The 15342-nt window shown below is 37.2% G+C and overlaps 1 protein-coding gene across 4 annotated transcripts in view; it reads left to right on the top strand.

Annotated features, from left to right (window-relative positions):
* Positions 1-15342, top strand: part of LOC134670395 (POU domain, class 6, transcription factor 2) — a 213310-nt gene that overhangs the window by 160319 nt on the left and 37649 nt on the right. For all 4 annotated transcript variants that reach the window (XM_063528233.1, XM_063528232.1, XM_063528234.1 and 1 more), the window contains 3 exons: positions 161-349; positions 2118-2258; positions 2911-3388. In XM_063528233.1, the coding sequence (XP_063384303.1) occupies positions 161-349; positions 2118-2258; positions 2911-3388 (808 nt within the window). The remainder of the gene's footprint in view (positions 1-160; positions 350-2117; positions 2259-2910; positions 3389-15342) is intronic.

Here is a 15342-nt window from a genome sequence, read left to right as displayed (position 1 = left end):
GGTATGTCAGGATCGTAGCAAGTGGAAATCCGTGGTCTCTGCCTATCCCTCCGGGAAATAGTTTGTATGTATGTGATAGCCAAAGAATACAGAAAAAAATTGCCATAAGCTTAAGTTTTATCGACTTTCCAACATCTAAACTGTTTCTCTTCTCCCACAGTGGCGTCCATGTTCCAAAACCTGCAGAATTTGGCCAGCATGCAGCAGAACATGCCGCAGCAGATGTCCCAGCAGCTGCAACAGCAGATGTCGCAGCAGATGTCGCAGTTAGCTGCCAACCTGCAGGGGCTGACGTCCATGCCGTCCTCCGTCATCAACTCGCCTTTGAACCTGAGCGTCAGCGCGCCAGGTGAGAAATATTTACACCTTCAAACATAGGTAAACCCAATAAGCCCAGGTAGCTAATCCCAATAAGGCCTAGTTTCCCCTCTGGGTTGAAAGGTCAGATGTCAGTCGCTTTCGTTAAAACTACGTCAAATCATTGGTATTAGTTGTCAAGCGGACCCCAGGCTCCCATGAGGCGTGGCAAAATGCTGGGATAACGCGAGGAAGAAGAAGAAGAAACATATATGATAATTTCTTATTAAAATTACTTTACAAGCTTGTTATTGTTATATCCAAGGTTTCCATAAGCCAAAGCAATTATTATTTTAAATTACATCCCATAATTATTAACTAAACGTACTTACTTGTTAAGTATCTTCACTAGAATAATTATATGATTACTGAATATTTAGACAACACAAAGAAAAGAATTTACCTATAGGTACCTAACATATTCAAAGCAAAAGTTATTTCTATCACCCTTTCTTCGGCACAACAAACGCCATATCAATGACTATTGTATCATCGACCACCACATTAGAGTTCAATAAACAAATTTACATTAAACTACGACGGTGTGAACCACATCAAAAGTACCTATTTAAATCACAGTCACCAAACACTGATTGATTTCGCTTATTTACACCCGAACTAACTTTTTCGGCACATTAGCATTTCAAATACCCTCTGGCCAGACTCGAGGGCCACTAATTAGGGGGATAGCCAGAGACATGGTTTGCGCATTAGACTTAAAAAACTTGGAAATCACGTGGCAAGGTAATCAGGTAATTACCGAAACCAATCGATTTAATGAATTCAAGATAGCGGCTCCACTCTAGCCCCATTAAGCTATGCCGTAATGGACGAAAAAACCTATTTAAATAATGAGTATAATTACATATTTTTTCACGAACTCACGGATATTACTGTTGCGGGATCATTAACAGTTTTATTGTCTTAATAGGCCTAATTATACATTTTTTTCGGTGCTTAATTGATGCGTTGTAAGAAAGAGCATTTATTACAAAATGTGAAATGTCATGGTTTAAATGAATACGTTATGTTAATGTCGATTTTAACGGGCTTGTAAGGCATGCAGATGATGTTTTAGATTTTGTTCGCGGTAAATTAGTCTTGGTCGGATGCCGATCGTGTAATTTCTTAGTTTTAGGTCGGAGCGGCCTTTTGTAAGTGCAATATTATTTTATTGTTTAATTGCATAAGTAGAAAGCGGAGGGTTGGTTAATTAAGCTGTTGATTGCCGTGGCCGATGTGTATGAGAACTGTTAGTTTTGAAGATGATGTACTGAGATGGAATTAAATTGATAATTGAATTTATGACTTTGCTGGATTCGATACAATGACCGATGTTAAATGACATTGACTCAACCACTTAAATTTACGAGCTAGACAGAATAGAACTACTGCATTATGAAAGTCAATCAAATACACTTTTTTGTCGCGACGGTAAGTCTTTCAGTGCCTAAAGAATGCCAAATATAAAATGCAGGGAAACTTGTTTCGATTTTCACCCGAATACTTTACGATCTGCTGATTTATAGGTAGAAGTTTTGTTGTTACGCTAATTGTTTATGAAAGTGTCTCATACATCATCATACATCATTCATACATGGTTTATTTTAGATAAATATTTGGCAATAAGACTTTACGGGATTGACAAGCACACATGTGGTACCTTTCATGTCTTTCCATCCATCTACCTAAAACATTTTTGTCCAAAACCTTTTCTAAAAGGTGTTCAGTCTATACTTATCAGTTTTGTATGTGGCCAGGCATGGGATCCCCCAACCCCGTGGGCAACAGCAACATGCTGCCGCCAGCCATGCCGTCGCCCATGCCGCAGCTCATCCTGGCTTCAGGGCAGCTGGTGCAGGGCATACAGGGAGCTCAGCTGCTAATACCGACCTCACAGGGTAAGTAAAGAAATTGAACTCCCAACGCAATACTACAATGAAAGCAACGCAATTAATCAATGAAATTGACAGTGTCTTATGCTCTACAGTCGTAATCCGAGTGTTACCTTTATAATTATTGTGGAGTGGTATACTTATGCACCTTACTATCATCATCTCAGCCTATATACGTCCCACTGCTGGGCACAGGCCTCCTCTCGAGCGCGAGAGGGCTTGGGCTATAGTCCCCACGCTAGCCCAATGCGGATTGGGGACTTCACATACACCTTTGAATTTCTACGCAGATGTATGCAGGTTTCCTCACGATGTTTTCCTTCACCGAAAAGCGACTGGTAAATATCAAATGATATTTCGTACATAAGCTCCGAAAAACTCATTGGTACGAGCCGGGGTTCAAACCCGCGACATGCACCTTACTATATTCCACAGAAAATATTTACCTATCTAGGCTTGTGGAGGAGTTGGCAGAATGCCCTTGCAGTTTACGAAATGCTCTTTGTCTAACATATTTGTTACCTTCCCTTTATACCCATATTAAAAAAGCGGTGTCATCGTGAATTCATTTTGATTCCAAAGCATATTTCTAAATTTTACTGTAGACTTGGATCGAAAATTATTAATCGTTTTATTAACATAAGACTTCTCTGTCCAGGTATCGCCACGCAAACCATCCTCACAATACCAGTAAACCACGTCAACTCCAACGACCAGATGGTGAACCTTGCCCTCAACAACGGGCAGGTCGTCTCCACCTCACTAGCCAACCTCCAAGCCATGGCTCAACCACACCAGCTCCTCAACTCCAACCCTCAACAACCTAGACCCAACATGCTCAACCCTACATTGAGCAACGCGCTACTGAATCCTGGGTTACCGAACTTCTTGTCGAACGGAGCTTCAAGCGCCCAAGAGCTGCTCCAAGCCTTCCAGCAGCCTCAGCCTAATCACAACCTCCTTCAAACTGTGCAGCAGAACAACTTGAATCAGCAGATGCAAGGTCGGCGGTCGTCGTCCCCAAGGCCTGATCGGCATTATAAGGAGAGGGAGAACTTCGAGAGATATGCGAGCAGTTCGAGAGAAAGAAGTGAGAGGGAGAACCAAGGGAGTGCGGCGATTAACAGTATTAACAGGTGAGTGGATTACAGATTATAAAGTCCGTCTACGCTAAGTCTGCATGCCAAATGTGGCGCGGCCATACGTTGTGTGTCAAGTTGGTGCAGATTTATCATAAACGGACTCTAGAAGCTAAGTTCCATATTTATATGGGCAATTCGGCCTTTTTGAAAAAAACCCTTTATTTTTTACTGGGTTTACGAAACAACAGGCATAATCTTTTCAAACCCAACCTCAGAAATATCTTAAGATTTTAATAAATAGGGGGCATAAAGCCAAGGAAAGAGAAGGGAACATTAGATACCTATTAGGCGGGCCGTATGCTTGTTTGCCACTAACGTGGTATACAAAAATAAGATACCTGTGGCAACGTACACAGAAGACGGTGGTACCAAACTTTCTGTCAAAGATATCGTATACCGTTTAAAATTGCATTTATGAAAAGCAGGACAGGTTTCTATGTAATGACACTGATGATAGGTACCGCCACCATAATTTAACACTGGTCAATTGATTGATTATGCGTTTTAACGATATATCCTTGTTCCCTACAATAAAGTGTTTATTGCCTTACTTATTTACTATTCTAAGATCTCAGATTTCTAAATGTGACGTTTGTACTCCCGGTTTATCATTGAGAGCTTTAGACTATTGCACGTTGGGCGCCAATGTGACGTTTAGCGTCACATGTAGATAGAGATAGATAGGTTAGAAATGAAAGTTTAATTTAGAAAAGGTATTTAATATTAATTAAAATTAATAACAAGTTAGTTAGGGTCGTGAGTCCGTAAAACTGAGCTGACACAGAGATAGAAATATAGAAACAAGTCCTTAAAAGGAGGCACTTTCCTGAGGCTCTACATCGTAGGCGGGCCGTTGTAGATGGCTCCGCGGTACAGCGCAGGAGTCCCAGTTGGTCCAGAGTAGACTAGGATGGCTTCCCGCTGTGGTTCGGGATCCTCAGCTCGGAGCGGAAACCTTCCGGGATACAGAGCTTGCGCATAGCGCAACCCGGGGTAGTGCAGGATAGAGGGTTTTCAGGCAGGGTGCAGGCAATTTTCAACCCCAGACTTGATCCCTAGTATTATTGGGCATATTAGAAAATGCACTCAATAGTGACTGCTACATCCGGCCCACAAGGAAAGAAATATCAGGAAAGTTAACCTTTCAGCATTATTTTAGTGTTCACGGATGAAGCAGTCAGAAAATAACAGATTAGTTAACAGTATAAAAGAGTACAACGTAAAATTATTCCTAGTAGTAACTTAAATGAAATATTCACAACACTTACCCGATCCGGGGAAATGTACACAGCATAATACCAATAAGGCACGATCTAGATAGATTAAGTTAGGTAAATTATATTATTTTAGAGATATTTAGTATCTTATTTGCAAGAAATTGTCGTAAATGTTCATCAATTTTCTTCAAGTGACAGATTCCAGAAAACTATTTAAAAATGTTTTTAATTTTTTTTACAACCGGCCAGCACAAAACGCTTAGCGCAAACGAGGTTTTATAGCAAACCGTTACAAAGTACCTTATGTATAATATAATACGTAAGTCATGGCGATTCTGACTTGAAATTAATCTTGTTCACAACAACTAATGAAGGATAATCGCCGGAGATTGCCCGCAAACAAACGTATAAAAATCAGTATGTGGTTCACTAGCCGAATATACCTGTCCAGTTACCGTCAGATATATCGGAGCGCCCAATGTGTTCACAGACATCTGAACAAAGCCTCTATTTAGAAGTCTAGACAATAAAGTGCATGTTTAGATATTTTTGAACAACTTGGCCGCTCCAATTTAACTGATGGCGATGGCATATATAGATGTAGAAAAAATTTGATGTATTCTCATAAATTTCTTCGTAATTCGACACAATAAAGTATGCAAATGCCATTATAAACATCATGTTTTTATAATTATTTATTTTGACATTCTTTTAGACTATGGTACCCTTTACACTATGGTACTCCAAGATATGGCAGTATGCAGAGTTGGCTTGGTCCGAGGTTCGATCTATATATACTCTGTATCTTTAGGTACTTAAATATACTGGGTCAAGCAAATCTTGTCAGTAGCAAACGGCGGCAAATTTGAAAAATCGCGGGTTAGCAACACTGTGTTCGAATAATTCGAAAATCGCGTGTCATCTGTGTTTTATCTGTGGAATGTGGATCGTGAATGACAGCCATCATCTTGTTTGTTTACAAAAGGTTTACAATGTTTACATTCTTAATCGATTCTATTTCAAGAGATATTTCTGCTGTGTCACCATTAAATACCAATATATTAAACAAGACTGTGCTTAATTAAAGCTAAGGTGCCTACAATGCCTACAGTGCCAACTGAGAAATCTAATAAAATATGAAAATCCAGTATGACATCTACCTGCTGAAGCAATGATTTTATTCATACATTCTTGTTTAACAGCATAGTCCACTTACAATTTTATTTTGAGATCTTCAAATTAGTTAATCATTTTTATCAACATCACACACCGCTTTTAAATTGTCCGTCCATACGTATTAATAACAATTTCAAACATTTTCAATAGAGAATCCGCGAGTGACAATTTGAATTGACGTACGTGACAAGGCGCGCTCAGCGGAAAAAAAAGTTTTGGTTCGATGTACATTGTACATTGCTGCTTTTCTTAGCGCAATACTACTCTTTGAGTGTTGCCCTACTTTAGTTTGCTTTACATTGCTACTGACAAGATTTGCTTGACGCACTATAAAAGTAAACTAATAATTTGTAAATTTTAGGGTAGTTACAATATTTATTGATTAACCAACCAAATACAAAGCTGTCTGGATCTGTCACTGAACGATCTGACTTTAACCTACATTATTTGATCATGTAATGTTTTCATCAACCCTCAACTGACTTAAGAAGCCATTTGAGGGTAAATTTTGTTTACTTTTATTTAAATACCTAAAGCTACAGAGTGTCGACGGACGAAAGAGTAGAGGGTGTGCACCCAGTAGATGGTCAGATGTGGTCCAAAATATTACCCAGACTTCGCTCCAGGCAACGCTGCAGATGGCCGAAGATCGAGAGGCCTGGAGAGCAGTGGTAGGAAGAATAACCCATAGGAGTCACGTCCCTCAGACATGAGGTCACGACCACGAAGAAGACAGACTATAGTTTAGAATTCTTGAACTCATACAAGTTTCAACATACATTGTTAAATAGCAAAACGGCTACTTTATAACTGTCAGAGCTACATTAACAATACCGAAAGAGAATAGCCTAATGACGAAAAGATCTAATCAGCACTTGGCACTTAAACACGACGCTTTATTGCATACTCCATACTCCCGTCCAAAGGGCCGCATTCGGAAACCTAAGTCCAATGCTAATGTAATATCAAGCCTTTACCTGTTATTAAGGTAAGTTTTTCCCAACCCGCATCGGGCCAGCGTGGGGACTACAGCCCAATCCCTCGCATGAGAGAAGGCCTGTGCCCAGCAGGGGGACTTATATAGGCTTAATTATTAAGGTAATTTTTATAGCTAAATATAGCATTTTATATTCTACAAGGTTCAAAAAAGTTTGACAAACGCGGCGTCTTTTCTGTTGAAATTATAAAATTAACGATTTGGATACATTTTTCTAAGACTTAGAAGGATTAAAAATGCCGATAAGGACATAGTACGAAAATTGGGCTTTACAGTCCGATTATTTTATAATGTCCTCAGGAAATACTCTTATAAAAATATGACCCACAAGATTTTTGTCATGAGAGCGGCTACCGCGAAAACCGAAATTCGCAAATTGCAGGGATCTTTCTCATTTACTCCTATGAAGGCGTAATTAGAGTGACAGAGAAAAGTCCCCACAATTTGCGAACTTCGATTTTCGCGGTTCTAGCCCTGACTAGCTCAATTATACTTTAATATTACATTGTCACTGTTTAACTGACTTAAATTCAATGAAACCCCGAATAGATCAATGAATGAATAGATCGAACCCACTCAGATGTTAATATTTCGTCGTCGTAAATTATATTTTTTGTCTACACAAAAAATGTGACAGAATGTAGCTTTTTGCGTGAGATGAAGTTTTTCTCATGTAAAATTTATAATCTACAGCTAGAAAGACATACAACATCACGACTTTTCTTAATTTATTTGATCGAAGACACAAATAATAATATGAAAGAGTGGTCAGAACCCAGAAAGCGAAAAGACTTGATCCATTTATGGGACTAAGCACATCGCGCTCGCGCATGCCATCACCGAAAGAGAAAGCACTTAAAACCAATACATTTTCAATATAATTGCATTACCGAGCCGAGCCGAGAATAATCCTCCTGACAACAAACGTTGATTAGTAACTTACACACACATACACACCCGCAATTACACTCATTGTCACATAATTACTACCAACATTTGTCATTGCACCCACGCCACTGTATGCACTTCACATAACTTCTATGATTAGACGATTAAGGGTTAGAATAGATTAATTTTAAAAAGTTAATTTTGTCGGTCGGGTAGATACTAGATCGGTGTTAAGACAATAAAAGGAGCGAGTTTGAAATATGAATTAGTTTTTTTAACGATTAGTAATGTTTCCTAGAATTAGAGGAGGGAATTAGGGAAAAGTCGAAAAACATTATGAAAATCTGATGCACGATTTTTTTGTTTTGAATATATTTTTTACTTATTTTAATTAATATTTATTTATTTATTTATATTTATAATTTTCATCCCTATTGGTGTTGAAAGTCAAATTTCAAGGTTACACCTTTAAAGCCTGTTCGTTGTGTGTGAGGACTGTGAGTAAGGTCAATTAGGAAAAGACCGTCTATGGTAAGACCGTCTACAAACTCCATCGTCGCTTCAAACTCTTGCGTTTTGTATATTAACATCTTCCTCTGTATTGTAAACTCTTACCATTGCAATAATATACACCGTGTCAACCAAGTAATTTAATCATTACATCTGAAACTGGAATTACCCGCTCGTTCGAGTCACTTCCTTCTAAATTTATTAATTACAAATGGTTTTAATTAAATAATTAAGTGTAATTGCAGCGTTGCATCAAAGCGTAAGTAGCGTGCGAAGGACCGTCATTAGTGGCAGAGTTTTAGAGATCCGTAGGACGTATGACAGGCAGTGGATTTCAAAATCCGCAAAAAGGGAGCGGAATTGGAAAATGAAGATTTCTGCGATTCTCCGTATAGTTTGTGACACAGATAAAACACAGTATCATCACCCACATGGTTAACTGTACATCGGTGAGTCTTATGCTTTTTGTAATAAGGTCCACCGATGTACAACACTCCTAACGTGTTGCAGTTTGTAGGTACATTTTTATGGTTTTTAAACAATTTTTGCCAACTTTTCCCTATTTATTAAGCCTCCGCTGTCTATCTATCTCTCTGTGACTGGACTGTATCTCTTGAACTTGTAATTAATAGAATGAAAATAAATGAGTTTCAAGAATAGAAGTTGAGATAAACACCTTATTGGGTTGTACCTTTTGTTAAGTAGCTCGCCTGCGTTTTTCGCCGTCCGACACGCTATTGGCCGTTCTCTTATTCTGACAAATACACGTCACGTTCTAACAAATACGTAAATGCGAAAGTGACGGGCATAGTGACAGGCGATAAAAATGGAACCATGCTGCGCCCGCTGTTGTTTAAGATTGTCGGTCTACTAGGATCCCCGGTGTATATTTATTTTTGAAACTGCCTAAAGATAGTATGAATATTAAAATTATGTTATGCAGGTACTACGAGTATTTAATTAGAGTTGGGCCGCGCTAAGTTTTCAAGCTACGTCAAGTATGGAGCTTACAGGGATAATATGTATGCAATTAGCCTCATGAATATTTTTTTTATTTTTTTTTATCATTATTTGTATCGTTTAAACATCGGAATAAAATAAAAAATATTTCGTTCAGATATAAACTTCATGCATGAGGCTAATTCTTACTGCCAACTTTGTGCAAAGTTAGAGTGGTCAGAGTCTACTCCCTATACTCAACACGTCATTTGCAACATGTTTATCTTGACAGGTGATGAAAATGATGATATCGACACCTCCCGGTCCTCCCGTTTTTGTTTTATTCTACGCTTGACATTTGATATAAATAATGGTGTTGTGTACTGTTTTTTTTTACACCGTAATTTTTTTGTCAATATGTATTATTTACAATCGTAGGTTAGAAGGCTATCGCTTTACGTACTCTTGAAATTGACAATAACACCGACGCTTTCAGGCCGCTGCAGTAATGTCAGAGCAGTATTGCAGCTGCGGTTGGAAATGGAATGGTACCTTTAAGGTCCAAGCTACTTAGTATGGCCCTGAGATTAGTTAGCTATAATACCTAGCTGCTTAGTGCTTAGTACCCAAGCTGATACCGATCAGTCTTGTCTCAGTCATTATCTAGAGTTCTAGACGTAATTAGGTGTACAGTTGGCCACGACTCGATGTGTACTTATTGTTTATTGGTTGGACATTTGGAAGTTTGAAAGCTTACTTTTATCTTACTTATTTTGTCGACTTGTTTGGCCTAGTTGGTAGTGACCGCATGAAGGTTATGATCCCGGGTTCAAATCCTGGTAAGGGCATTTATTCGTATAATGAGAAATAGGTATTTACATTTTATAAAATATGCATCTATTGAGGAATAAGAAATTCAGATCCAAGGTTACAAACTTTCGAATTTAAAGCACTGGTACGATATTATTATGAACAATTTCGATACAAATGTGTGATAACAAGAACCAGGTAAAATATACATTTGTAACAGCATATCTTACCCTCGTAATGCCTAATGTGCATTTCGTTTCTATCTAATTTAGAACATTTCATAACCTAAAACCTAAAATTTACCCATTACGATACAAGTGCGAAAGGTAGGAAATTCGCAACGAGTGGCGATAAATTAACACACGACCGAAGGGAAGTGTTTCAAATCGACACGACTTGCGAATTACCTTTTCGGACGTGTATTGTATGTACAGTCACCTGCAATAATATGTTACTCTTCGAAGGCCTCAAAAATATGTGACACGCTCTTATGGCTGTACAAGTGTACAAATAAGATCGTGTCAGATATTTTTGCGGCCTTCGTTGCGTAATATATTATTGCAGGTGACTATACAACGTTTTACAGTACATATTTTAAATTTTCGACATACCTACGCACGTATAGTGCTAGTGTGCGGTAACTAGCACTATATGCACCATAGGTACTGTATAAAATGTTTCATTCCTTTCTCAAACAAACGAAATTCATCTCAATTTACTATTCAACAAGGCTCAAATTAGAAGCAGGAAAATTTTGTGTACCTATTTTGTATCCTTACGAGGTTATATAAATTCTTAACATAATAATAATGATAGATGCTAGTCAAATTCTACTTTTAACTCATGTTTAACATAGTCCAACATTACGACAAGGAAAACTCCGTAATAGACGTAATGAGCTATGCTAATCACGGCGGATGTAATGCGTAGATAATTACGTAAATAATGTATACTACGATATAATTACATTAAATAATGTCTACTGTCGCGTTTATAATTTTCTGGTCCGTGCGCTTTAGTTAAAGGGTTTTTGTTTTTTATCATTAGGAGACTTAAATTATTAAGAAATCATGATTTTTAGTTACAAAAAGTACTAAACAGTATTCTCATCAACAGACAGACAGGATATAGACTGTAGTTCAAATAAAAGTTTAAATGATGACTAAAATTATTTATTATTTAAAATCAGTATAAGTTAATTGTACTACTATCTACTACTACTTAATGCTAAATACTTTGCTTTGTTTTAATTAATAATTCATCCCTCAAACCGATTTTCATCTAACTACACTAATATATTCCAAGGCGATAATCCGATCTATATATCACTACATATTTTGTAAAAAGCAATGGTCAGTTCTTTATTTTTATACAGATATAAACGAGGTATAAACCCCGAATAAGTCAATGGGTAAAGTTTACGAAATTTGAACAGATAAATATCTACTACTACCTTCCTATCTGCTGCTACTACTTTGTTAGAATTGAAAATTCATCTCTCAAACCAATTTTCATCTAACTACACTAATATATTTCAAGGCGATACCCTATATAAAGTTTACGAAATTCGAACAGATAAATATCTACTACTACCTACCTATCTGATGCTACTTTGCTTTGTTTCAATTAAAAATTCATCCCTCAAACCGATTTTCATCTAACTACACTAATATATTTCAAGGCAATATCCTCTACAAAGTTTACGAAATTCGAACAGATAAATATCTACTACTACCTACCTAAATATCTGCTGCTACTTTGCTTTGTTTCAATTAAAAATTCATCCCTCAAACCGATTTTCATGTAACTACATTAATATATATTATTCCAAGGCGATATACCGATCTATTTATCACTATTACATATTTTTAAAAAGCAGAGGTTCTTTATTTTTATACAGACATACAGGGTAAAAAACCCGAATAAAATTAAACAGATAAATATCTACTACTACCTACCTATCTGCTGCTACTTTGCTTTGTTTCAATTAAAAATTCATCCCTCAAACCGATTTTCATCTAACTACACTAATATATTCCTTGGCGATATCCCGATCTATTTATCACCATTACCCGCGGATTAGGCGCGTCACGGCTAACGTAATTATACGTTGGAATACTTAATGCCCGACGTAATTATATGGGCGCATTAGTTTGATAACGACCGATTTTACTTAGCGCCGTTCCTTGGTAATGAATGGAAGTTTAGTATTTGGGTTTGGTGTAAAAACAAGTTTTAGGGCGTCCGCTAAAGTGTCATTCTATGGTAAATTCGTAATTCTGAGACAATTTCAATATGACGGTTTGTTTCATAAGTTCCATACAATGACACTTTAGCTGGCGCGGTTGCATGGAGCGCAGAGCGGCTACCGCGAAAACCGAAATTCGCAAATTTCGGGGATCTTTCTCTTTTACTCCAATGAAGGCGTAATTAGAGTGACAGAGAAAAATCCCCGCAATTTGCGAACTTCGATTTTCGCGGTTATAGCCCAGACACGCGGGTGCAATTGTAGGTAAAATCCGTCGCACGCGTCCGCACCAGTTAGTGTTGTTCATACTATTTTTCGTTTATACACAAAATAAATTATGACTAACGAAAATGCGGGCAAACAATACATTATGGCGACATCTAACGTCAAGTAGTGGAATTATCCATTCCCCTACTTGACACCAGATGTCACAATTGTTGCTACTGACGAAAAATGTACTGCTAAAACAATTTACAACTAATATTAAAAGCAGGAGTTGAAAATAGAGTTCCGGTAAATCCGGTTATATTATAATATTAGCTGAAAATTGTTAAGTATTACAGTTTCGTTCGTCGCGACATCTATTGTCAACTAGCAGTACTGATAAATTCCGCTACTTGACGCTAGATGTCGACTACGAAATAATTCGCGTTTGGTCAGAAAACTGATGTATGTAGTTATATTTCTCTATCCTCCTAAGGCCCAAGGTTCTACCTATAGTACTTATTCGATTGGAACAGAGTTGCTTTTGCTTTGTTTCGTTCAGTTTTTGAACGACGTAAAATCAACTCTATTTCCTACATTGTAGGTTCAAATTTCTGTGGCTAATTTTGCATTTTCCATTTGTATGGCTGGGCCTTAGGAGGCTATGATAGGGGTCACTACCGACTAGGCGCGACCGGTCGTTAAATTGTTACATTTTAAAATGCACTTTAAATAAACGAGTACTATCTAGATTTTTCTAACACTGCTGTAGTCCTATTAGTGTCACACACACTAACAGCCAGATAATGTTAAGCAGTCATTAATAGCTAATTGCTTTGCGTTACCTGCCCAGCTAAGGATATGTTCCAGTTTGCGCGATTTTCGATCTACAAGTATCATATATGTAGGTACTCTAGCCGAACAGACATCAAAAAATGTAATATCGATAATAAAAATACAAAAAACAAATACTTTTCAACACATTGATAAAGTTTTAATATCTACAAATTTAAATAGAGATGCCTATTTGCCTGCGAAGTAAAGTGACAATTTGATCAAACATCTTTTTGGATTATAATATTAGCCAATATGAAACGTTCGCTAAGTTTTGTCCTAATAACATTTGACAAAGTTAAATCATGCCAAATGATAATTTGATCAAATAAATTACATGCGAAGCGTAACATTGCTAAAGATTCCTTTGGGTAATGAAACTACTGCGATAAGTTTATTGGGAAGTGAAATTTGGCGAAAGGTAATTGGCCCAAACGGAAGTACACCCAGGGCTATAACCGCAAAACTCTAATACGCCTTCATTAGAGTAGAAGAGAAAAATCCCCGCAATATGTGAATTTCGGTTTTCGCGGTAGCCGCTCAGTCTGGCACTGCTAAAGGGGCCCATTGACTAACAGTCCGCCGGACGGTATCGGCCTGTCAGTTAGAACAAAGTTTTGACAGCTCCGAACAACTGACAGGCCGATACCGTCCGGCGGACTGTTAATCAGTGGGCCCCTTAAAGCAGTCTTGGTAAAGCTACTAGTGTCTAATAGTAATTTACTCCCAATAATAACAACAATACTTCTCCAGTTAGTACAGTGTACACACGCCTTAATAAGTAAACGAGATAATTGACTGTTTATATGCTAATTGCTAACCGCCAATACTGCAGCTTTCAAGCTCAAGATAAGCTGCAAGGTCAACTCTGTATTGATCATAATAGTTTACATTTTGAAGCATTTTTACTGATAACTAACTGATAAATTCGGGAAACGAATTAGAGATTAACTAGATACGATATAGTCAAGATAATTGACGTTCCACGGCAAAAGGTACCCAATGGCAGCTGGCGCTTATGTCGCATAGCGGCGCAATTATATTGGAGCGGCGTTAATAATAGCGTAAGCGCCAACCGCCATAAGGTACCTTTACCCGTGGGACGTCACAATTAACTTTACTATTTCATATCTAGTGAATCTCTAATTCATTTCCTGAATCGAGCCGTTGGTTCTTTGTTGGTAACTATTTATCTGAATTATAGATATAGTTTTCTTTCCATAAGTTATTGATATGATAAAGGATTGTATCCTGCGATATTCGCTATCAAAGTCACACACCTTAACCACTCAGGACTATTTAGGTAATAAAATATAATTTAAAAAAAACTTAAGTATGTTGTTTTTAAACGATTCTCGGATTTTTAAACTCCAATTGGATATTTTACCTATACAGGGTAAAATATCCAATTGGAGTTTAAAAACTGACGATGCGTCTAAAATATCATTCTATGTAACAGCCATTTTTTTAACCATTTCGAGAATTGGAAATAGAATAGAATAGAATTGTATAGCTGACGATACGTCTAAAATATCATTCAATGTAACAACCATTTTTTTAACTACCTATTTCGAGAATTGGAAATACATAACAATATTAATAATGGTTCAATATGACCTACAAATTAGCCCATATGATAGTACCTATTCATCAACATAGAAAAATCAAATTATGTCAAAGGTATTTTACATATTCCGTTATATTTCTTATAAGATTGTAATTTATACAATTAACTAAATAGTTATTGTGCAATAAATATCTAAAGGACCACTTGTATTGCAGTTAATAATATAATAAGGAAATATATAATTAAACTAAAATTAATACAAGGTAATATCAAAACTGACGTGAACTATAAAGAACTGGAGTGGACTAGTAAACAAAACGTAATTAGAAATATCTATTTTGTTTTGTGTTAATTAACATTATTAATGAGTACCTACTTATTTTTGTGGTATAAATCAACGTTGTCACATAACTAGTGACTTAGCAAACAAACACATACATACAGGGTGCTTCCTGTAACTTCTTCTTCTTCTTCTACTGCCATGACCTAGCGGGCGTCGGCGGCCACCTTTGCAAAGTCTTCTCTATTCTTGGCCAGTCGTGTTAGCGTGGCCGCGTC

This window comes from Cydia fagiglandana, chromosome 13, assembly GCF_963556715.1.
Source record: "Cydia fagiglandana chromosome 13, ilCydFagi1.1, whole genome shotgun sequence".
Classification (NCBI taxonomy): domain Eukaryota; kingdom Metazoa; phylum Arthropoda; class Insecta; order Lepidoptera; family Tortricidae; genus Cydia; species Cydia fagiglandana.
The sequence above is the reverse complement of the archived record's forward strand: the minus strand, read 5'-3'. Positions and strand labels throughout refer to the sequence as shown.